At 42.8% G+C, this 25,958-nt stretch overlaps 1 protein-coding gene across 6 annotated transcripts; it reads left to right on the forward strand.

Moving 5' to 3' along the window:
- Positions 1-25,958, forward strand: AIMP1 (aminoacyl tRNA synthetase complex interacting multifunctional protein 1). Of its 6 annotated transcripts, none has more exons than XM_061564088.1 (8): positions 1-19; positions 9,586-9,661; positions 11,125-11,262; positions 15,738-15,851; positions 16,369-16,554; positions 20,604-20,815; positions 23,050-23,218; positions 24,287-25,958. In XM_061564088.1, exons 3-8 carry the CDS (start codon positions 11,154-11,156, stop codon positions 24,451-24,453), a joined length of 957 nt encoding a protein of 318 aa, XP_061420072.1. In that variant the 5' UTR covers positions 1-19; positions 9,586-9,661; positions 11,125-11,153; the 3' UTR covers positions 24,454-25,958. The 6 variants fall into 6 exon arrangements, with proteins under 6 accessions (XP_061420072.1, XP_061420070.1, XP_061420069.1 ...); XM_061564086.1 differs by lacking the exon at positions 1-19 and adding an exon at positions 8,210-8,263; XM_061564085.1 differs by lacking the exon at positions 1-19 and adding an exon at positions 8,223-8,263 and having other exon boundaries at positions 11,129-11,262.

Here is a 25,958-nt window from a genome sequence, read left to right on the forward strand (position 1 = left end):
CTGCGAGATCACGCGGAAGGTATTCGCTTGTCTTGCTTAGCTCTGCCGGTGTTATGAAATAGCGTTTAGATGTGTCCTTGTAAAGCGGGTGGAGAAGTGAACAGTGATGTGCACGCATGTTGCATGGCGTGTGTGTTAGTGTTGCGGCGAGCGCGCTGCGCTTACGAACTTGGGCTACCCGAGTTCGGTTGCAGCTCACGGCCAATACCGGTGACGATTATCTGAACCGGTCCTGGGCCTCCCCTAGGTCGACTCAGCCTCTAATGAGTAAACACCGCCACTGGGGAGACAAAGGCGGCCGGGCGTGGTGCTGGCCACCCACCCTCTCGTGTGCCTTCATGGGTGTCCCAAGTCTAATACTAATTATCACCCGTCGTCCTCAACGGGACCATCTGTATTGTTGTATTGTCTTGTGTTGGGCCCTGGATCTCTGAAGCAGCGAGCAGTTGGTCACCAAATGCTAACCACTCACCTGGCACTGCTCACATGTCCCTCACCTTCATAACCCACCTCATGCCACTCGGCAGGCCCCTCACCCTCACCTCTCACCACACCTTATGCCACTCACCTGACAGCGTTCAACACAAACCTCACGCCATCAGGTACCAACTCACCTGACGCCTATGACACTCACCAGGCATCTGATATCACTCGGCTGGCCTGTCAGAAGCTTGCAAGTTCAAATCCTGGTTGATGGTTGACACAGCCCATAATCCCTCCGGGATCCATAAAGTGAGTAAAGCGAGTTCTACTTTTGGGGTGGTTGTCCTCTGGGTGGACTTACCCCTGCCACAGGACAGTAGAAGTTCCACCACTGAGAGTTGTAGAACAGGAGATGGGCACTTGGCCCACGTTTGTCCGAGTGGTAAACCACTCAGAATGTTTTACGTCAAGTAATGGCATGTCAAGTCATGTATAATATAACGTGCACATCAAATGTATTTGAAAAAAAAAGTCTGAAGGGCGACACTTAACTCAATCAGTCAAGCGGAAACATAACTGCTATGCATCAGTCTCCACTCACAGTGTGCGTTTGTCTGCACTGAAGGAATGGCGGACCTCGAAGACCTGAATGCAGTTGGCATGCACCTGGAGAGATTGCACACAGACGGGCACTTCACAGCAATTCTGCCAGTCTTGGACAGGTTGGCCTCTGCCCGCGTGTGTTTGGGAGACTTGCGGCAAACGACGATTGCTCGCTGTGTATCTGGACTCGAACGAGGCTGCGCCGATGCCAGCGTGCGTGCCAAGGCACGTTCCCTGCTGCGCTCCTGGAATAGGGTCTGTGCGCTCTCGTGCGATCCAGAAGCTGAGGGTCAGAGTTCACCTGAAACCAAGCGGAATAAGAGGCTTCCTGATGGCTTTTGTCATACCGTGGGGCATAACAGAACTGCTTCCGATGGTGACGAGAGCCAGGGGGGCGGTTGTGCAGATTTTGGAGACGAGAGCTGCGCTCGTTTGGCCATTGATGCCAGCAGCCAAAGTTTGCAACAACATTTGAGAGACGTTTACACGGATCAAAATTTATCAGTGCCAACCACAGGCGGAGATAATGCCGAGACTACGAACTTGACTGCGTGTGAGCTTTCTGGAGGTAATTCGCTTATGGCTACCGTGTCAGAAAATGTTAATTCGTGCGCACAGTCTGGCAATGTTGATTCGTGCGCACAGTCTGGCAATGTTGATTCGTGCGCTCAGTCTGGCAATGTTGATTCGTGCGCACAGTCTGGCAATGTTGATTCGTGCGCACAGTCTGGCAATGTTGATTCGTGCGCACAGTCTGGCAATGTTGATTCGTGCGCACAGTCTGGCAATGTTAATTTGTGCGCACAGTCTGGCAATGTTAATTGGTGTGCACAGGCCCTCAAAGCTGACACTGTGACTGGCAAGGTGAATGTAACTCGGTGTAATCGCACTGAAACCGACCCACATGCTAATGAGTTGCCTGAAGATGTTAACATAAAGCCGACGCAAGCGTGTAGCATGCAAGCAGTGAGGGAGAAGGGGATTCAGCTGCTCTACAAGGGCCTTCTTGGAATTGACACTCGCTCTGTTGCACCTTCTGGAAGCTGCAAACCCTTTTGTGGTTCTGCAAACAAAATTCGTGAGTGTCCTGAACTCTCACGGGAGAGCACCGAAACTTTAGGTTCTCACAGCCTCAGTGGAGATGTAAAATCGTGCGTTGTCCACGAAAGACGAACCGGTCCTCACAGTCCCGACTCCTCTGTGGTGGAAACAGAACCGTCAGAGGAGGAGAGCAAAGGAGACAAAACGCATCTCATTGAACTGGCGAAAGAGATCGAGCGAGCCATCTTTGGGTTGCACCCCAGCGTGGACAAGAAGTACCGAGCGTGTCTGAGGAGCAAAATCGCCAACCTTCGCCACCCACAGAACGGCGAGCTGGCCGGGCGGGTGCGGGCTGGAGCGGTGAGCCCGGCACAGTTCGCCGCCATGACCCCGGAGGAGATGGCGTGCTCCGAGTTGAGGCACCTCCGGGACTCTTACCAGCAAGCTGCCCTCAGGGAACACCAGCTGCCGCACAGGCCCGGCGGAACGCGCACGGACCGCGTGCGCTGCCGGCGCTGCGGAAAGTTCAACTGCTCCGTGTCGGTGGTTTGTCGCGGGACGCTTTTCATCCCGGGCTGGGTGCGTGGGGACAGCCCTGACGAGCAGCTCATGACATTCCTGACGTGCGAGGAATGTGGCGAGAAGTGGTACAATGCTGGGTGGATGGTGACCTGAGGGTCGCCTCCTTGCTGGAGAGTGATGAGTGCAGGTCGCGATATGTTCAAGAGATGGCAGTACAGCAATTGTATTGAATGTAATTGTGCACCGCTTTGAGTGTTTACCCCGTCATATGTGGAGTGGTTTTTCTCCAGGAACACCAGTTTTCTCCCTCATGCCAGCCATTATCGGAATTGGCCAAACATCCCAGTTCCAGACCTTCCTAGAACACGAGTCCTAGTGAGTGAGGCTTTTCTGGATACAGGCTGCTGTTGGATTTGGTAAATGAGTGTAGTCTGTAACTTAAGCACAAGGTGCATTGACATGGCAGTGGTAAAGTGTTGACAGTGTTGACGATGTAATCTTCTGTATCTGATTCTCTTCCATTTGGTCCACGTGATAGCCTACTGAGACAACAATGCTACATCACTCGAGCAAGAGTCCTGGGATACTATTTATTCACTGACATCAGGGCAATTTCTGCCAATTTTTGGCAGTGAAAAACACTTTTCAGGGCATATAGAGGGTGTGCCCTTCACGTGCATACAGAGGCCCGTTGAAGTGACCTCAGAAATAGTTGTGACGTCTCACATTCTCTGACATGGTGATCCACTGCTAACTGCGTCACCCAGTCAGAGTTCTGAATGGAAATCTTATGACGTGCCAAAATAAAAAAAATAGCAACAGTGAAAAAATGTATATTTTGTTTATGTGTGCGAGTGTACCTACCTGGGTACTTTGGGTCATTGAATGTCCCACTTCCCCTCAATTAGTAATTCACTGTTTTGGGAGTGCGTGGAGAAGCTCCTATGTTGAAATGTGCTCTTGGCCAGTTATTTGGTGGCAGAGGTCTCACTCTGAATCAGCAATAAGTATACCCTCTCTTTATTCAGTCTGGCCTGTTGATTATCCATCTGGGTTTTGTTTAGGTTGGACTGAGGATCGCACAGGTATTTGGCATGCCTGGACAGAGTTCGATCAGTGGGCTCTGGTAGGTGGGGATATTGTGTTTTGTTCCTGTAGCTTCCAGATCCAGCCAATCAATACATGCACATATTGTTTGGTCAGATATAGAGGGGCTCAGAGGAGCAGTACGGGCAAGACGAAAGACACAGTAGGGGATGACTTTGGAACTGAACGGATTTGCCGATGGCAAGTATGTGTGGTTTGAAGATTGCCCTCTGTCGATGTGAATGACACTGCTGGCTGGTTGCCGGCAGCTGCCCTCCAGCAATCATGGGACAACAAAGAGCAGAGAGTCTGCTGGCTAAAACACAGCAAGCTGGCACAGTGGGGAGTGCGAGTGGTGAATCTCCAAGCTACTCTGGGATGTTAACCCATAACGTGTGGATCTATTCGACAATCTGCAATCAGCAAGCCTACATATAAGCAGTGTGGCATAGAATAAATAGACATGTTTGTATTGCACAAGGCATATAACGAATTCCCCATGCGATTTGATTGTCAATTTGGGGTGACGGTTTGATAGATGAACCGATCCTCTTTGTCTCCTTTGTACAGACTCATTTGTATCTGTCGTGGTTGGTCTTGTTCTGTCTTATGACACTAGCCTAAAGGTAACATTGGCATTGTATTTTGTATAATTAAAAACGTTGATTAATACACACATCATTTTAGGCACTGTATTGAGTGCCTAAGAACAAATCACTGGATTGTTTTTTTCCTAAATTACACAGTGACCATGTTTACAGGAATTCAAACAAGGATTCACCTGTGGATTGCCTCGATTTTAATTAAGACACTGAAAAGTCCCCATCTGGCTCACCTCTTTCTCTGGTGAGGTTTACATATGGATGTGACAATGTGTGCATGATCCTTTGGTCCTTCCAGTTACAACCTGAATGAATATATCAACGCGGTAATTACATAACTTGAAATTAAATTTGCGAGAAGTGTGATATTACAATTATCTATGACTGAAAGTGTCACTTTCCTGATTACATGCACTGGGTAATACAGCAGCACTTTACATTCATTGACTCAAGCATTTGCTCATTAACTGGCTATTGAAATATATTTTAGATTTGTGTTTGCATAATTTACACTGGTCACAAAATTATTGCAAATAAGCCAATGATGTGTTTTATTTTTATCCCAAAGCAGTTGCTGTGAATTAAATAAGGACTGAAAATGAAATTATAATTCATTAAAACTCTATGAACCATCTTAAATACAAAATTAAGTAACCATGTTGGCAGTGGTGTACAAGCACTCAATTAAGAATGTACCACCTTCATTATTCCAAGATTTTAACAGGAAACATTCTGTTGACTTAAAGCTTTCGTGACTGCAGGAATTCTCCTCCTGATGACGATCGCTTGTGTTGTGATCGAAACGTCGTAGTTTTTTGTTTATTTTATTTATATGAATTTGAACCTATCTACGTGACTTTACCGAAAGACCCAAAGAATATATATTTTGTGTTGTAAAAGGGCATAAGCCTACTACTTTATACATTTTTGTGTTTAAGGCATAGTAACGGTGGAATTGGTAAATGCTTTTTCTTTATCCATTGGCTACACTTTGTTTGAGAAATAAGAATAGAGGTGAGATTATCACTTGATTAAGTGTGTTAATTGACAAACTTTATTTGTTTTTTTTATCTCCTCGTGCCCCTTCACAAATGGCATCTTCCACCACATTCTGCCTCCCACAGGCAGGAAACCAACAAGTCGTTCCCAGTATGACGTGGATGATATGCCGATGATATCGCCAGGCTTTGCCGATAACCTGCCATCCAGCAGCACTTGAGGATACAGATTTGAGACTTTTTGTTGCAGTTGCTTGTGTGTTGTGCACTCTGTTGACTCATCCAACCGAAACAATAGAGACATTGATTTCTGAAAAAATCGGGTATCACAGCTTGAATAAAAAAATGCAATAGACCGTGGACATCTGAATTAGTTCTGCCCACTGCCGAACTAATACATAAATAAAATATTTTACAGACATGTTTTATGACCCTTAACTGTGTTGCATATAATGCTGTAACAAGCTGTACAATGACATAATCTACAAATTGGATCTCGTCTCATGTACAACCAGTCTTGACATGGTACCCTACGAGTGAGCGATGATGCTCGTTAGAATCTCGCAAATTTCCCTTCTGGTGATCTATTCAAAGGTGCGCCATTATAATGCCACAATGCCCAGCCCTGCATGCTATAGGTTGCATCGTTAAAATGTGACAATCGCCTTTCAGTGAATGCCAAGGATTTGGATCATACGCGATGAAAGCTATTTTGATCCATTGAAGACGTGATGTAAGAATTAACACCATAAATTTCTGCGTTGCAAAAAGTTACTTTTGAGACGTTTGTTCTTGGCCCATTATTTCCATGTGTTGAACTGTCGCTTAAAGGGAACCTGACATGTTGGTTCTTTCTCAAAGGTGACTGCTACGGAGAGTGAAATGATAACAACATTGGGTTAAAGCTGTCCAATTTATGCAATTTACTCTCAGAAAATAATACCCTACATTTAGCTGTCATCAAGCTCTCGTAACACTACTAAGCTGAATGTTGAGTGTAATTGCTAAAATACTTTAAATGCGCTTTTGACCAGCGATCATAGATACAGTCCTTCATTACTCAATCCTTCAGCAAACTGTTGAGGCAATATCCCTCAATTTACATTTATTGCAGACAAAAAACGTTATCTTAATTTTTGTAATTTATATATCAAAAACTCGACATGCTTATTTGCTGCTGTGTTCATTAAGCATGTCAAATAAGGGAGGCAAAGTAATCGTTTTAATTAGAAAAGCAGCTGGAGCAATGAGGACAATATTGTTTATATTTGCTGAGCTGGCACAAAAAAACTAAAACCGTTGCAATTATAATTATATTGTAGTGCCGAAGCCTACCAACTATTTCAGAATAGCATTCCGGTAGTATAAACATTGGGCATGCAAAGATGTGTCTCTTCATGAATTATAATCGATTATTATGCTCATAATACTCGATTGTATTAATTTAATTTGTATTGTAATTGAATTAACCGCTGGAGGTGCTACATATCTTCGATACAGAATCCTTCAGTAAACTGTTGAATATTTTAAGACAAATAGGCAATATTACCTCATTTCGTATTTATTTTAGATTTTTTACTTCATTTATCAAAGACTTGCAGATTTGCTGGAATATGCATGAAATATAATGTAAAGTAAGGACATCAAAGTAATCTCGCAAACCCTAGAGGAAATACTTGGCAAAAAATATATGGTAAAAATATTGTATTCTTTAAATGAATCCCAACCTTCAAACCTGGTTCCTGTTCGCAGAGAGCTCATACAAACAACGTGTTAATATAACGCTTACAGGTACTGCTTCAGTGAAGTTTTACAACAGGTTAATTAAATATAATATTAATGTTAGAGAGGGAAAACAATCTTACATTTGTTTTGGTTGACTGGGCTTTTCTTATTTTTCTAACTTACCGTTTTGGGATACCTATTTAATACAATTTCAATTGGCCAAAAAGTTAAGATCCTATCTCTCAGTGACAAAACATTATTCTTACTTTTAATCATGCTGCATTTAATTGTTAGCTAATACACGCTGGTGCATAACAATGAGTGAAAAAGTATGCATTCCGTGTTGATTCCATTTCACCCTGATCTCAGAAAAACCACTGTGCCATGCGGACACCAGACAACCACAGTCCATACGCGTTGGGACCCACTGGACTAGGTGACCCCTTGCCTGCTGGCATGGTGCTATGTCAATAGCTGCAGTCAGATTTAGGCCACTTTGATCCCGGGACACGAGACCACACCCCGACCTGCCACACACAGACACGAAGACAACAATCTTCTCGACACAGGCTGTCGGGGACAGTGCTCGAAGCCAGCCCCTATTAAAGACCAGCTTGGCACACGAGGGACTGGTATGGCCGGAACAATACTCGGACACCTTTGTCTCCCCACTTGCTGACGTTTTGACACCGCGCCATACACTCATCTGTGTGGACAGGGGTGGTGGTGGTAGTGGGGTAGGGGTGCTGGTGGTAGTGGGGTAGGGGTGCTGGTGGTAGTGGGGTAGGGGTGATGGTGGTAGTGGGGTAGGGGTGATGGTGGTAGTGGGGTAGGGGTGGTGGTGGTAGTGGGGTAGGGGTGGTGGTAGTAGTGGGGTAGGGGTGGTGGGGGTGTAGGGGTGGTATGGGTGGTGGTGGTAGTAGTGGGGTAGGGGTGGTGGTGGTAGTAGTGGGGTAGGGGTGCTGGTGGTAGTGGGGTAGGGGTGGTGGGGGTGTAGGGGTGGTGGTGGTGGTAGTGGGGTAGGGGTGATGGTGGTGGGGGTGTAGGGGTGGTAGGGGTGATGGTGGTGGGGGTGTAGGGGTGGGGGTGGTAGTGGGGTGGGGGTGGGGGTGTAGGGGCGGTAGGGGTGGTGGTGGTGATGGTGGGGTAGGGTGGTGGTAGTAGTGGGGTAGGGGGGGGTGGTCAGCTCCAAAAGCCCCCCCCCCAAAAACCCTCCTGCCGTGACGTCACCGGCGGCGAGGCCTACACGAGACAGGCTTCCGCGTGAGTCTCGGCCCGCCCGGCGCGCACTGACCGCGTGTTGTTGCGTGTTGTTGTTGTTGTTGTGCGAGTGAACGTCGCGAAGTTGAAGTAAAAGACGTGCGCGTTCAACACAGTGGGAGGGGGTGCGCGTCTAAACACGTGCCGGCGATGTGGATATCGAGTAGCGGTGGTCGCCTTTGACAGCGGCGCGACTACTGCCGGGCCGATATCGCGTGTCTTGGGTGAACACTTCGTTACCAGTCAACTCTACAAGGGTTTAAGATACACGCGAGACCGCGTGTTGTTAACGACATCATCGTTAACACGTTTCTATCACGCTGGCTGCTTGCCTCGGTGAGCATTGAGGCGACACATCTCCTTTGGTGGCCCTGGGCATTCTACGTTCATGTGGCGGGGCTAGGGACGGTCGTGTGATATTGCCGAAGGCTGCACGTTTGGAGATCGAGGCGGCCCCTCATCACCCCCCTGCTAGTAAGGCGGTCGATAAAGCGAGCAGTACCACTTCGTGCAAAGTTAACGGTGGTGCTATGGATAGACCGGCCCCTGGGTACGGGAACGTGGAATTTCCATCGTGATTGCAGTTTGATAAGGGGCGACACTTTGACTCCGTGGAAAAAAACATATCTCTTGACTCAATTTGTTTTTCATCTGGTTATGAATTGGATCAACTTCGTTCGCGTGTGAAGTTATTATGCTGCTGTTTCAGTGATTGCGTCATGATTATTGGCGCGTCGCGTTCACAGATCGAACCCCGACTGCCTCGCTCATCAACAATCTTTAATCACATTAAAACACAGCCCAGGACACAGCCAAAGTTTACATTTAACGCACGAGAATTAATCGTGGTATCTCGAGTTGCATGTTCACTTTATCCATCTGAGGGAGATGTTTTTGACGAACGTGTTTTTGTGATGAACTAATTGTAATTGTACGAGGATCGGTCTAAAATTATTCTGTTCGAGTCGACTTGCGTTACGGTAAATTCATCATTTAACACCGACGCATGATCATTTAGTTTCAACCTCTCACGTTGGCAGTGAGGTTTGCCTTTTTTATTTGCTTCATTTCACGAGGTGTGAAAGCAGTTCAACATACAGTGAACATTATTTAGTTTTTCTCTTGTCATTGTGGTGATCCACGTCACTCATCCTGCTCTCTCGTTCTCACCTGGTTCGACAAATGCAGCAAAACACCCTCATTGACGTCGCCTCAACCCACACGGCGGTGACAGCATCATCATCATCATCGTCCCTCCTCGTGTCCGTACCCTGTAAATTGTCTTTGGTTTACGTTGTTTCGATATTCGCTGTCGCACTTTTCAGGACCGCATCCCCGACGTAAACCGGCTCTACAATTGACGACTTGAAACGGACGCCACCTCAAGTATTTTCGGGGGATGTAAGTACGAATGGCATGAAACGGGAGTAGCAGGAAAACACGCACACGTGTGTGGGGATGCTGACACTCCACGAGGGCAGTTTAGCAACCAACCTGCCGAACCTGCTGCCTCCAGGCTTCTTGTAGAGAGTTTGTGTTTTTCATGGAGTTTATTCTCATTGCACATTCACCACCAAGGTTTTATTCCGGTTGGCTGAATGGTAGGTAAGGCGTGTGCCACCACACCCACAAATTACTGCAACGGCTGCATTTGCCAGTAAATGATGTGCAGTTTAAGAATCAGGAACTCTTGCTCTTCAGAGTTTGTGCTTACAGTCATTTAGTGATCTTTAAACCATAGAGTAGTACCCACCACTGCACCTCCCAAAATGCACCTTTTGTAAGTAACTGTTGACGCATATCCCTCCTTTGGCCTCCAAGTCCTTGCAAGTTGACAGACATGTGCCCATGCATTACAGATAAACCCTGTAGTGCAATGGAAATGAGAAATCTCATTTCGATGCCAATGAGAAAAATACATGTGTCAGTAAAATCGTACTTTATGTATGTATGTTGACCTTTCGCACCGTACGTAGCCAACCGCGCTAATCGGAGGTGCAGGACTTTAATTATCCTATTGGTTCGGTGCAGTTTAGTGAAGGGGCCCAGAGGACTACAGCTGCTTTTTGATAGGTAATGCTACCATGTGGTGTGACATGATGCTCATGTAGTTATAACATTGTGACGATGTATTCAGTAGCATGCAGTATGAGGCAAAGGTAATTTAAATTAGAAAGTTCTTGGCATAGCAAAAGCATGGCAAAAATCAACTTGCAAGTGCTGCACTTTCACACCGTACTGTATGGTTTACATAATTTTGTACACTACAGTGCAGATGTAGGCATGTTTTGTAAATCCAGACATGTGCAAATAACTACACATTTTTAAATGCATAAATACATCAGTATGCAGTAGTTTCACACACTCAAATGTATCTGTATACGGTAGTTTCACAATGTGTCACTTATTTGTTTCTGTTAGTCACGAGATGTGTTTTTTCCCAATGATAAATGTAATACAATTAATCCACAATATTGATTACAGTTAACATTAAATGCCCCGGTGTTCCTGATCTTGTCATATTCCAGAAGCTAAGCAGCATTGAGCCTGGATAATCCTTGGATGAGCGATGATCATACATTAACCACGTTTTATAGATTGCTGCGGGGCTACGTTCGGGGCCTGCAGACAGCAGTGCTTTAAAATCGTTGTACATACATACATGTATGCTCTCTCATTCTTACTGCCCACCTTCAACCCACACAGACCAGAGTGGTAAAGTATGGGTCAAATAAAGCCCACCACCTGCACGGAGTTAGTGAGGCCCTTATTCAACAATGGAATGACATCGATTTCTGAGCCCCCATGTTTGTATACTGTGAAACTGGCAGACTCTCTCACTCTGAGCTCCCTGTGTGCTGCAGCCAGGTTTGTGTTGCGGCCATTTGTCAAAATGTCCCAGCAAAGCGCGGTGATTGGCAGATTGGAGCAGCGGGCTGCTGAGGCCGACCAGATCATTGCCTACCTGAAGCAGCAGGTGGCTCTACTCAAGGACAGAGCTGGTGAGGCTTTTACACACAGTGGTATCACATGGAAACATTGCTGTGTGTTTCATACTGTATGAGAACATGTTTTGCCAGCTGTATTCCTGCCTGGATTCTTATCGGTAGTGACATCTTCCTCGCATATTAGTGCGATGACGTCGGTCTCATCCCACGGGCTCGAGACGGGTTCGTGTGTGCTGACTTCACGCCAAACGCGATAGAGGAGAGAGATCAAGGATGGAGGTGAGGGAGTGAGATGGGAGAGGGAGGAAGAGATGGGGAGCAATGGAAAGGAATAGGGAGAGAGAGTGAAAGGGCATGAAACGGAGATGAAAGAGAGCAAAATGGAAAGAGTACGGTGAGGGATAGCAACAAGCGGTGGGAGGAAGGATTAAGGAGAGGCAAGAGGTTGGAACGGGAAAGGGAGGGGTGGGAATAACGAGAGCGAGGCTGAGGTGAGAGAGAAATGGGGAGAGAGATTGGGGGAGGGAAGTGGGTGAGATCCAGTGGACGGAGGAGAGGAATGTAGATGGATGGACGGAGAGATAGAAGAGGGGACAGGATTACAGAATTGGATAGAAACAGACAGTGAGAGATTGAGATGAATGTGGATGTACATTCCAGAGAAGGCAAGAGAAATGTGGAGAGAGACTGGGGCTTTATATAATATAAAAAGGTTTTCTGGCTGACTGTTTTATTTGTATTATTTTATTACTTCCCTTCTACGTGACTTTACCGAAAGAACCAAGAAGATGAATCCCTGCAGTCACGAAAGCTTTAAACAGACAGTCATGTTCAATAGATGTGTGGGTTGCTACTGTTTAAGTAAAAATGTCATATTTTGGCCTGTGGTTGACATCGAGTTGTGTATTATTGTATTGGTAAGATAAAGGGATGTATATGTGGTGTAATAAGCATGCTGGATTGACAATCGAGTGCTCGCTGGTTTGATGTTGTGGGCGGCAGGTGAAATAATGGTGCACATTTTTTAAATCCTCCCGTTTTTGTTCACCCAGCAGTTTTGATGGATATACCACTTAGATGATTGGCAGGTTGCATGGGTAGGGTGAAGTGTGGATACTGGTGCCTCTTCTGAGATGTCTGGGCAGTGTGAAATAGTAGGCCAAAATATAACGGAGAGCAAAAACTCGATTTGAAGCTTTCGTGACTGCAGGAATTACTCTGGTTCTTTTGGTAAAGTCACGTAGAGAGAAATTAAATAATAATAGAATACGACGTTTTGAATTTAATTTATTTCTATATGACTTTACCGAAAGAATCACAGTTATATCTGAGGAGTGCTCTAAAGCTCCCTCGAGTGGAGGTTCTTCAACCAGCAGTGATGTAAGCAAGCAATTGCAGGGATGCACCTTTACGCTATCATTAATATTTTACGTCTCACCACCAAATGCTGTAATATGCAAAGAGTAGATCATTTATGTAAACAGATTAGTCTTTAGGCATGATACACATTACTCTGGCAGTCTTTGACGGATCTGCAAAAAAACACTTGATGTAATTAGATTTCTGCCAAGTCTTCTTAATCCCATTCATGTCAGAGAGTTATTATTCAAGCAGATTGAGCAAATGTCAAAGATCTGCCAAAGTAGTGCCAAGTAATGTGGGTACAGCATTGGCATCGTGACATCAGAAGTGCCAAAAGCTCATCAAGTTAAGCCATAGGTGTGTGCCTAATAAGGCGATTTAAATTCACAACGTTACAGTCTTGTATGATACTGATACATTTACTTAAGACTGTTTGAATCCTGACTGCCTCAGTCTGACCCTCTAAGGCACTAAAATTAAAGTCTTGACATCAGACCTACCACCAGGTCTGGCAGATTCCCTGGTTGTGTAAATTGCTACTCACCTCGTAATTGAGTCATTCGGTGTGCCTGGATAAAAATGGTCACAGCAAGGACATATACCACTTGCCACGTTCCGCAGAGATGGAAAATCATACAAAAAGGCTCAATCCGTGGTGGATCTGTCCAAATTATGAATTGTGTTTTTGGGCACAAGGCTAACTTGCATTCCTTCAGCCTCTTTCAGCTTCGTGACAAAACGGTGCTTTGCCAGGTTTAAATTGTCCTTTGCCAAGATGTGAATTGCACCCTGATATCTAAGTTGGGCTATCAGATTTTAATATTGCCAATGAATTTAATATGAATCAAAATTTTATTCCGCATGCAATTAAAATTTACGACATGGGGTTGATGTTGGGAAAATAAATAAAAAATCTGGCACAAAGAAGAAAATGTTGTGAATTCCAAACATTTCTGAGGTTCGTACTGAACCAAGATTTCTATTAGGGTCAATGAAGAAAGTTGACTTCCTTGTGGATTTAAAGGCCGTTCATGCTTCTGTTTGTGTTGTCAGCTTACAAAGAAGGATTTTGCCTCTTGGCCACAGGCTGCAGTGCAATTAACCAACCTTGAATTGCATTGGAATATTAGCTAGCCATGCCAAGAATTTCAGAACATTCAGAGTATTTTTTCGAAAGAAAACCTTCATCTTTTCTATTGATGTGCATTAAAATGCAGACAATGTGTCCCAGGAACTTGCTAAAAAAACCACACATGTTTACATTTTATTACTGTGAAAGGAGTCTTAGTGGTTTGAGCTCGAACATCAGAGTTATTGTTTTGCACAGTTATTAGACATTAGCCTTTTGCCCATCCAAGGACGGGTCTATTGCAGTGAATCTGAAACTTGCAAGCAAAAGCAATGCGTGCGCAGTTTGTGAGGGCGAGGTGACACAGACTTATTTCATTTAAAGGTTATAATCCCTTGTTCATCATGACGTCCTTTTTACTTTGTCTCAATTGCGTTACGGAGATCACGTGACGTGAGGGTTCTGGCTTTGTGAGGGTTGTAAGTTGACGCGAGGAGGGGGGAGGAGGCGCCTCGGCCCCCCATGTGGAGTGACGTCACCCGATAATTATTATTAATGGGGTGGGGGGGGGGTGTCCATTTGGAGGACGTCACCTTTTAATGATTATTAATTAGGGGGGCTGTTCGATGTGGAGTGACGTCACGAGCGTTAAGGACAGACATTCTTGGGTGATTATAGTAGGTTTTACTTATCTGATTTAAAATAAAGTCCAAGGGAAATGGGAATTTGTAGGTACAATGAGATGTGTGCATATTTAGCAGTGAGCAAATAAATAATTTATTAAGAATAATTGGGACAAGGTATTTTATTAAAGCATATTCTGTGGCATGCTTCAATTGTAATAGCATTAGAAATAAAGAAATTGGCCCTTTTATATTTAAATGTTTTGTGAAGTATTTACTATATAAATAGGTGAGGTATATTCAAGAGTTTTATAATTTGGTTTGTCTGTCGGGATGCAATATTATGTATAGAGGACAAGCTGCCAATACAAAGAGTGGCGAGAACATTATCCGTTAGCAACACATTGTCAGTAGGAACATTTAGCTGGCTATCCCATCTATTTTTTTCAGACGTAAAAAAATTTAATTTAACATTTCTGATGAATTAATCGCATTGCAGTTTAATGGAACATGTTAAAGCTTTTGCATCCAAGGCTTTTGCAGATTTGTGGCCAAGGTTCTTATACTGCATATATAGATCTAACTAACTGTTGTGAAGAATGATTTTATTTAATAATGTAAAAGTAGTTTCAGTCTAGAGTTAAGAGTAATTTTATTTCAATATTCGGCGGATGTGCTTTGAAAGATGCGTTTACGCGCTCTCTTACCTGCTTGTGTATTGATTTTCTGGGTTTTTCTGGCTTGCATGTCCACCTTATAAGTAACAAAAGTCTAGATGTTTTATGGAGCGAATAGGCTATTGTTCTGTCCAGAAAATGTCTGTCCATGCATCTGAGGACACTTAACATACTTTCATGGAAACTGTAAAAGTCCAAAGGCAATCACCACACAGCTTGCAACACAGCTTATCAATCCCAATGACCACAGTTTTTGGTGCAATTTTGGCAACAAAATATTTCCTACAAGTTTTTATACATAAAATAATATGATTCCTACCAACGTAGTTCACGTGTGTGTGTGTGTGCTCAAAAGTGAACACATTGGGTGGAAGCTAGTGCACGCCTCTTGTACGTGCGTTTGTATTTTTCCAAGTGCATATTTCTTTGTAAGATCGAATCCCGACGGGCCTTTCTAGTTTATATTTAGTTTTACTTATAATCTGTATTCATGCGTGTATTTACAATTTGTTTGGGTTTTCCGCCCCGGGGATGCTGCCATGGGCAAATGGATTTCATACCGGACTAAATGGGTTCACCTAGAGTCCATCGACAGGTTGCATGTGGTGGGGGGTAGAGTGTGTGGCCAGCGTGGAAGAGCTGGCCAAAGACCATCTAGCGGGGTCACGGAGCTCCCCTTAGTGCAGGCCCTTCCACCAGCAGTGGCGTGAGTGATCATTTGCTGGGGTGGACCTTCACTTTTTCCACCTAGGATGGTCATTGCTTTGCTTTGTACACGATGTTCCCCACTCTGTGCAGTGTTGCAGCAGTCGCAAAATGAAGAAGAGAGGCTGCAGCGTGAGAATGAAACACTAAAGCAAGAAATTGAAGTTGTGAAGCAGCAGCTCATTGCGGCTGAAGTTAGGAATGGATGTAAGTGATTTTTTTTCAATGAAATTACCAAAGCAATAATTCATTTACGTTATTATATTTTTTTTACACATGGGAGGAAACCATAGTAACTGGAGGAAGCACATGCATACTAGATTCTGAGCCTGCTACATTGATGTGTTAAAAATAAAAATACAATTTTCAACTGCAACGTTATGCTGAATTGCAACAATTCACTTAATTTGTCGTGAATTATTATACCCCCACTGCCCAGCTTTGGAATATGTGTGTTGTTAAATATTGAGCACTAAGTGTTTCTAATGCAGTGAATGATTTTCTCATGAGGCCGTTACCCATATGACATTTCTTACCTTGTGTCTTTGCTATCATAGGGTCAAACACGATGCTGATCATCTGAGATAAACAAATTGAATATAAATCGCATTTAAATACAGATTAGAATAAATGTGTTATTGTTCTGGCAGTCATACCATTATATTGGCATAGAGAGTTTTTGAGTGAAGTTTTGTTTGTGTCGTGATGGTGGTGACGCGTGCAGTGGTGCAGATTCCACTGCCCACGCAGCAGACGGCTTGTGTCACTCCCCCGTCAAAGTCTGGCACCGAGACTGTCGCGGAGAAGACGTCTCAAAGCCTCTCCAGCCCCTCGGACGTCAACTCGCCCCAGGCGGCTGCCCAGCCACCTCCCACGGGGGACAAGAAAAAGGAAAAGTCGGAGAAGAAAGGTGATGTTCAGACATTTACAGTTCACATATTCTGGCCAGATGTTTTCACTGTTTTAAGTTTTCAATGGTTTGTGGGACAGGACGTTTTACCACATTGACCACTGCAAAACCGGTCTGGCTATGCTGAGCAAGCTGTAAAGATTGATTCCATTCAAACAAGTTGGCTTTTATTGTCCCTCCGTGATGTGTTGGCTCATGCTAATCACCGACATAGAGAAATCATAATTGATGTTTTTGCCTTTATTTCTTGACTACAGTTTTTGGAAAACATTCAAATGGTTTTGAATAACTTTGGCGGAAGTGCATCTCTAGTCTGATACTTCACATAACATGTATTTTGATTTATGCATGCAGTCTTTGTTTCAATGTTTTATTTTTAGTAATGGTATTAATTCTATTTAAATGTATTATACCTAGATCTTGACAGTTTGGGTGAATGCATCACGTTCCATTTCCATGTCCTATAAAGGTTAAGCGTTATTGTAATTGATATGTATTAGTTCTTCACATAATGTGATTGATCGTATGTATGTCGGTAGTAGTAGAACAGCTTCCCAAACCTGATTTGCTAATTTTGTTGGTTGGTCTCTAAATATTTAGTTTTTGTTTTCCCAATGACCTTTGTGAAACATTTCTACACATGATGATGAGATACTAATGGGTCTATAATTCTTGAGTTCAGTTAGATCATCCATTTTAACAAAACAATGACCGAGGCATCTTTCCATCATTAATTTATTTTTAGTTTAACATGTAGGCTTTCGCGACCAATATTATTCACAATAAAAGTTTTTGGGTTAGATCACGTTATTTATAAACGTGTCGTAACCCTCCACCACCGACATGGCCAATTAGTATTTAAGATCGGGAGCAGGTGGAGGGCCTCACTATTCTGGCGAATTGCCCGATGATGCTGGTTGATGTAATTACCAGTGACACGTCGTACTCAAAAATTAAAATGTTGTGGATTCACTCTTCAACACACTGGTGGCCTAAAGTAGTGAACTATTTGTCTTTTGTCAACGTGACACATTTTTTTACTGTTTGGCCGTGTCGGTTGGTGGAGGGTTACGACACATTTATAAATAACGCGATCTAAACCCAAAAACGTTGATTATGAATTAATTTATTTGCAAATATTTGTGTAAATGTTTGATAATTTGGTTGAAAAAAATAAAATAATAGTCCCGATTTTTGTAGGACATTCAAAGTGAACATGTTATGTAGTTTGATATTTCTGAATTGCCAATTATTTATCACCTTTTTTATTTTTACGTCCCAATTTCTTGTTATGACATCTTCAATCAATGTTGTATTGTGCCCTCTATATTTTGTGCTTTGTGGTCAGATTTCCTGATTAAACAGCAATTATGCCAACAATGGAAATTAATTATTATTGAAGTACTGAATGAGGAAGTCTACAAATTTGATAAATATGACAATTCGGCATTTTAACCCATCTTGTGTGGACACAGCGGGAAAACACAGAATAAATATTAGGAAATGTAGAGGCGGATGAGAGCGGGTGTATTTTGAAAACTGAACTTGAAAATGAAAAGCAACAGACTAATGCACCTAAAGAATACCGTTTTCCATCGGTGCGTATTACCTACCGTAACATGGACAGAAAATGGAATAAAAGTAGAAAAAATTGTAATGGAGAGAGAGGTGCATGCTTAGGATTGCACTGAGAGATGATTTAACAATGTACAATTTAACAATCGGTTTTCCCCTTTCTGGCAATAAAACAGGTGTTAATTAGTTAAAACACCAAACTGAAACATTTTGCGAGGAATCACCACAAGTGGTTAATGCAGACATGATTTGATACTGGCAAAGGAGGTCCCATGATGAAATGTACAATTTATAAATAAAAAATCACTTGATTGACACTTTGTTTGAGAATCTTTAATAATTAAATAGTGAAAACATTCTTTATAATAACATAATTAACTGCAAAATACTGAATTAAATTTATCATTCCCTTTGCCATATTGATTGCTTTATTCATTCTAAAATCAAGATCGCTGAATGAATATTGATTGAGACATTTCTTGTAAAACTTAACTTATGTTTCACTGTCTTGTAAAATGCTTTCGTACCAAGTATTACATTTGGCATTTTTGTCTACGTATTTCCATAGAAATTAAGTTTGCATATTTGTTTGAAGGAAACCCAAGAGTAAGCCAATATAAATGTATAGGTATTTATATTGGCTGAATTGATTTGTGAAAATTAAAAGAAACAGAGTACATTTTAAAAATGTTTTTGTTTTGAAATGACTTTCAGGAAAGGATTTAAATATAACAAGGCATTGTATGATAAGCGAAATAACTTCTTGTTCGCATCAATTGAAAACATAAAATGTGGATATTTACCTAAAGCTAAAACTGTTTTAACTTGACTGCTAGTCTTCACATTATCACAGAGTTAAAATGCAGAGGTTGTCATCGGGCTAATGACATGTGACACAGTGTTGTATAACAAAATTACATTGCGTTGCATTTCTGTTCAGAGGCACAACACAACACTATAGGGCACTGATCACAGTTCATTTTATGTTCACATGCATACGAAGCACTGTTTTGTTTATATATGTAAAAAAAGAAATATATTACATTTGGGTTGCAATATAGCTCATGACAAGTGCTGGTCAATTCCTGCATGAATCTTACTAAAGTCCTCGGATTCCATCCTGAATGAGATTCTCATGCAATAGAATGAGATTCTATTGCGAACATAGCTTATCTAAGCTGCTAGCTTCACAATCATGACCAAATATAGTTAACCAGGCTCACTATTAATATATATTGCTGAGTGTATCATTGGCTCATTTCTACTGCGATTCTACCATGACGTTCAGGGAAGAAAGGGCTTGTGGGACTTGGACATTGTCGTGAAGGCCAGCCTTGGCACACTCCTTACCCGTGCCCATGCGCAGCGAGAAATGATTGAGCAGTCACATGAATGGCCACGTGACTGGATGCCCTGGGACTGATTAGTGGTGTTTCTGCTGCTTGCTGCCCTGGCTGTCTCTGCTCATTTTTTCTGTCGCCAGGCTCAAGTCATTTCACCGTGGGCAGTGTTGCCGTCTGTCCTCTCTCCCATGTGTCCCTGCCGTCATGTCCTCTACATCCCCCTTTTACCCTGATGTGGTGGGGTTTTTTCAATCCTTGTAAAAAGTTGTTACGCTTGATTGATTGCATTTAGGTGTTATGTAACTTTAAATAATAGTTGTTGCAATGGAATCATTTATTTAATCTTTTATTTTGAAAATATTCCATCGTTACGGTTGTTCAACTGCACAGGGCATCGATTGCTGTTTGCGGCACATTTTTTGCCAGATATGATTATTTTACAAAAATAAAATTGCAATTGAATATGAATGCCATTTATTTTTGTTGAGCGCGAATAAACTCACTGTGAAGGATAAACAACAGATTATAATATCCACCTTCAGACTAATGTGGTTAAAAATCTCTATTCAGGCAGTCCCTGAGATACGAACGTCCGACTTGTGAACATCATTTACGAAAGAACCGCCATAAGATGTAATTATTTTTCACCATTCAACTTGCGAACGTTCGCTCGTGCTCATGAACCGAACCGCAGGAACTATTTGGTTTGATAGTGATCCTCCGTGAGATGTAATGAGTCCCAGCATCCCGCGTTATGCTCAATGACAGTGAACCGTTTGACTTGGGGCAAGTGAAAATAAACGTTAAGCATGTTACTTTATTCATGTTTTATTTACTATACAGTATTTATTACAGAATTACATGCAAATGTACAAGTTTAACAATATTTAAACATTTTTGTTGAAACACAACACATTTCATAACACTGACCGATTGAATATTGAGTACTGAGATCTGAACAATTCGACTTACGAACGGGTTCTCAGGAACTTAACCCGTTCGTAAGTCGAGGACTGCCCGTAGTTGCAGTTGCCAAAAAACGATACCGCTCCAGTAAAAAACGAGAGAGCTCGTGAGAATTACGTCACGTGCAATGACGGCCTTTGTAAATATTGAATGTCTGCGCTGCAGGTGAAAAGAAGGACAAGGAGAAGAAGGTGGGAGGCGCGGAGGAGGCGGCTCGTCCCGTGGACGTGTCCCGGCTGGACTTGCGCGTGGGACGCATCGTGTCGGCACAGAAGCACCCAGACGCCGACTCGCTGTACGTGGAGCAGGTGGACGTGGCGGAGGCAGCGGCGCGCACCGTCGTCAGCGGCCTCGTCAAGCACATCCCCCTCGAGCAGGTGAGCCGGTGAGCCGGTGTGCCGGTGTGCCGGGCCTTGTTCAGTGGGCGCTGCTCTGTGTGTGTGAAATTTTAATCTTTTTAAATCCTTTATATTAAGTTCGCTTGCTTGCTTGCTTGCGTGCTTGCTTGCTTGCTTACGACCGTGCAAATCTTTCGGTCGTTTTTTAACTCACTTCCCGTGATCCAATCGAGCTTACATTTTGCACACAGACTCGTTGTGTGAGACAATTAATGTTCGTGAAATTTTTAAAAAAAAATTTTACACTGTTTAGGGAAAACAAATTTAATATTGAATTACCAATTGCTTAATACTGGCAGACAATCATCTGACCCATAGGTGGCAGCCATCTCAAGCCAGAGGACGAGAAGACTCTAGCCGCCACGCATATAAAGGATTTATAGTGAAAAACTTTGTTTTTACGGATTATACTTATTGTTATCCGTTTCATGATTTGTCACAAAACTATGGGGAAAGGTTTTAAAGCCATTATAAGCTCTGGTTGAGAACAAAAGTTATTGTTTATGGATTACATTGAAATGGGTATATCTGAAATGTGCTCGTATCAAACGTTGCTCTTTGCTTTCACCCTCACCAGTGTAATGTTAGCATGTGTTGCTTATTAGAACTGTGCTTATATGCAGCTTCTACTGTCATTGGTTCACCAACTAATATCGATTCTTCCACTAAAGTACATGTAATGGAATTGTGTGCGTACAAATGTGTCTTTTAGTTTGTGCATGTTGTATGTTAAGAGTTCACATGGCCCCTGCAGCAACTTAGTGGCTGCTATATTTACCGCATTGCTTAAAAATAATTATTGAATCCAATTGCGACCCTGAAGAGAGACAATTCATCGCATCACCGGTATGTGCTGAATTATTAAACCCGAAATGCATGTGTGTATTATATTTTAATACTGTGTACTTAAAAAATTGAATATACATTTTTTGGTTTCAAGAATTTAGCACACTTGTGCTATTTTCAATTTTCACAGACCTACATAGTTAAGTCCTATTTGACTAATTAATTGTTCCATGGAGGATTCTTTTTTTTATATTCATGTCATAATGTTAATTAAATTTTGTGACCGAGGTGGAACACAATGACTTTCACAAACTGAAATTTAAATGTCACTTTTTAAATTGAATTGTATTTTTTCCCCCTCTTTATATACACACCTTACTACTATTTAAAATAATCTATGCCTCAAGTTTTCTTGCTGGATGCTGGCTGGGCTCCTCACCACCCCAACAACAACTATTGATTAGTGGGGGTGTGCTGTTGCTATGGAAATTAGCTGGGTAACTGGCTCAATTAGATTTTGTGTTTAACAAATAAACATTGAATTGAATGCGGGGCAGAAGAAGTTCGAAAGACAAAAATAGCGACACCAAAGAGGTGGGAATAACAAATACAGAAGACTGACATGGGTAATTAGACGTTGCTCTCACCTTGTGCTCCTATTGATGTCATTCTTTCGCCTGAATATTCCTTTAAATCCTTTAGAATATAAAAACCTCACAATACAGGAATCCCCCAATGTAAATTGCCACATTACGCGTTTTTTGCACACACGTTATTGATTAGTGAGGGAACATATTTCCTCATATTCTAATGTTTTGCATATGCATTCTTTTTTAAAATTGTGCAAACATTTTTTCACGCAATTTGTTAACTAGGAAAGCACGCAGTGAAAACGGACTTTTGCGATGTGATGCCGTACTGTACTCGCCTAGCATGTACCACCAAAAACCTCCACATGGCAGAGGGAAGCTTGACTTGACAGTGTGGAGGAGTTGGACACGGTGGAGCTGCTTTAGTCCCATTATTACTTAAAATGTACGTTAACTTCTAATCGTATGCATTTTTGTACACTTCATGACATTTAGTCACATTTTTTTTTCCAGAAACGTTGGCTAGGAACACAACCCCTGATTTTAACATGTCTATGAGAAATTGGAATTCACTTAAAGTAATTTTGAGTTGGGTAACATTTTCCAGAAATGCATCCCTTGTGCATCGCGGGGGATCCCTGTTCGTAATATCTTGAATTTTATTACATTTAAAAAACACAGCCCTTTTATTGCTCTGAGTACAGGATTGTGAAAAGAGTATGAAAATGTGAGCTGTCTCTTCTTTTCCGTTGCAGAGGAATGGTTCTGTACGCATATATCAAACATTCTGAAATGTATTTTGCTTTTGAGATATGGTTGTTTTGTCGTTGGGAGCAGATGCAGGACAGGATGATTGTGGTGATGTGTAACCTCAAGCCGGCCAAGATGCGGGGTGTGCTGTCGCAGGCCATGGTGATGTGCGCCAGCTCGCCCGACAAGGTAGAGATCCTGGACCCCCCGGCTGGGGCCGTTCCTGGAGACCGCATCACCTTCAAAGGGTACCCAGGTAAGCTCACCTACAGGTAAACCTGGCAGTTGGTCTCAGCCAGTCACTTGGACATCTGTGAAAAAAGAGCTTTAGAGCTCATCGGATTCCTCCAGTAGAAACTAATATTCGACTTCTGACCTAAAGCATCTGCAGCTGATTTTTTTCCTGACACTCACTGCAAGTATTACACTTGATTGGCAAAGGGTTGTAGCACCGTCTGTCCCAGCCAGTCACTCATAGAAGTCCGTGCCTGCGGAGCAGAGGACCCCGTGTCGATCTCAAACTGGCGCAGCCAGGTGTGATGGACAACTGGACGTTTTAAATTGCCACCTGGCCTCACTGAGCCTCGACGTGACATGCAGCTGATCGGTCTGACATGGCCGAACAGCGGTAATCGCCTCTCAGAAATCACAGCATTAATGTTGCCGAGGAAAGTATTCGATGTTATTGCATATGTATCTCAATTTAAGTAAATGTTCCTAATTAAGTAAATGAGTCACTGATATTTACTCTTTTTTTTAAAGCAGCATTTTATTTTAAAAGGAATTGTTCATAACTTTCACTGTTTTTGCGGGTTAATAAAATTGGGGATTTAGTCATTGCATGTAAACTTTTGTGTATTCATAAAAATATTGCATAGTAAGTGTTCAAACATTGGTGACGAACGGGGAAAAGTGGAGAATCCACTGCAAGGAGATATTAGTGAAGAAGGATATGGTCATGACCCAATAGCTAAAGCCAAAGTATGTACGTGTATAACTATACATTATTCTGTACTTATTACATGCAAATTTGAGTGTATGCAAAGTCTAAATTTATGTTCCAGTGGGAGCATGTCAATTTAATTTCATTATCCTAGCATGTAATGTTGTGACTGAGGCTTGAATGCATGGGGTTAAAAAACATCTGACTCTGCAGGCCTCCTCTCATATCCAGCAGTGAATAGTACACATTGGAACTATTCGGCACGCTTTAACATTGCTATTTTGGTTTCTTTAGTCATATGCCCCATGCCTTGCTGACTGTATTTAAGAACCATTGTCTTTGCCTCTGCGTCACAACTAATTGTTTGCATTTTCTTTGCAGGTGAGCCAGACAAGGAGCTGAACCCCAAGAAAAAGATTTGGGAACAAGTGCAGCCAGATCTTCTGACTAATGCTGAGTTCGTGGCTACCTACAAGGGTGTGCCCTTTGAAGTGGCAGGCAAGGGTGTGTGCAAGGCACAAACTATGGCCAACAGTGGAATCAAATAAGGGCTCTTAAATTGTTTGTGCAATGCTCTCTACCTGCTGCTGAATAAGGGTATTTCAATGTTAAATTATAGAGAGCTATACGACTACAAATGATGCTGTGTTGTTAGAACATTTAAGTAATTCTCACTTGATGCTATGTTCTAGTACCGGTTGTACGAGACACTGGCAGACGTTGACGATTTGAGTGCTTGGTGCAGTAAAACTCCACTTTGCCAGGATTGGAGTTAGGAAATTCACTCAAAGACAAATTCATGGCTAAAATTAGTTGTATTAAAGTCCTATCTATGGCTAACCTGTAAAATCGTGGATAATAGCCTTCATTTTAAATTCGATGCAATGTACTGCAGTGTACAGGCACGTCTCGCTGATTGAGCAAGATAGGTTGCACAAAATTTGCTCGATAAGGAAAGACTCGTTAAACGATAATCGTTTCCCATTGACTCACTCCCATGTTTAAAGCTGAGCTACTTTTTTGCAACGTGAGAAATACAAATGTGAAATTTTTAATAAATTAATGAAACATGAAATGTAACACCACACGTGAAGAACCACAGCGCTTGCAGGTTCCTGGCCTTGATGTTGTTTGAAGGGTAGATGTTGGTGGGTGGAGGGAGCAGCAGGGACCACCACGTAGGACCGCAGGTTCAAATATCACTCGCCACTGATGTTCGCCGTGGTTGGGAATCGAACCACGGGTTGCTGGGTTCATAGCCACGATGTGAGGGTACGGGACAGAGCGCGACTTCCTATCCTCAGCGGCTGCAATGAATTCGTGCCGCCACCTACCCCTCACCCACCCACCCATGACGGTGCCACCCCGAGGGCCCCCTCCACGATACAACTCGACGCCCTGGCACATCACAGGAGAGGGGAAACAAAACAGCTGCGGCTCCCCACCACCGTGTGCTCCCTGCCACCACCAGACGGACATTTATCGATCAGCGTCCCATCGCCAAGCAAACATTTGCTCGCTTTGCCAACAAATTCAAATTGCTCGTTGTGGCGAATTCTCGTAGAAAGAACGCTCGTTAAGCCAGACACGCCTGTATATTACTTGTCGAAGCAGCAGCACCTTCACTCACTGGAGGAAACAGTACAGAGAACAACATCCACAACACAAAACGTAATCTTCCATTGTTGTCGATACATACAGCCTTCCTGTTAGGGAAGAATTGTGGATCAGCCAGACCATTTGGAAATTGGGAGTTTCAGATAAGAAGGCTGTGGATAAGAGTTTTACTGCCATGGTTTGGGAAAATAAAATCTGAATTGAAATGTTCCTCAATCATTATCAAGTTGAAGGCCTCCCCAAGTCAGCACTATCATCCTGCGACACTATAAGCCGAAATGTTAATTGATCACTTTACTGTTGGCGTAACTTTATATTTTGTAAAGAGTAAGAAGAACGCAAAGGACAAACGCACTCCTACTCGACGTATACCTGAAATTGTCTTTTTTTGGTATTCGAAATAAATCGACGTCTACAGCATTGTTTGCTGGTTGAA

The sequence above is a fragment of the Lethenteron reissneri genome, chromosome 32, assembly GCF_015708825.2.
Source record: "Lethenteron reissneri isolate LAM-NWPU_2019-01 chromosome 32, ASM1570882v1, whole genome shotgun sequence".
Lineage (NCBI taxonomy): Eukaryota > Metazoa > Chordata > Hyperoartia > Petromyzontiformes > Petromyzontidae > Lethenteron > Lethenteron reissneri.

Bases quoted from the DNA above. Each gene is read 5' to 3' on its own strand.
- AIMP1 (XM_061564085.1), top strand. The intron at 11,263-15,737 runs GTGAGGCTTTTA...CACTCTGTGCAG, and splicing joins TCTACTCAAGGACAGAGCTG to TGTTGCAGCAGTCGCAAAAT. The intron at 23,219-24,286 runs GTAAGCTCACCT...TTTTCTTTGCAG, and splicing joins CACCTTCAAAGGGTACCCAG to GTGAGCCAGACAAGGAGCTG.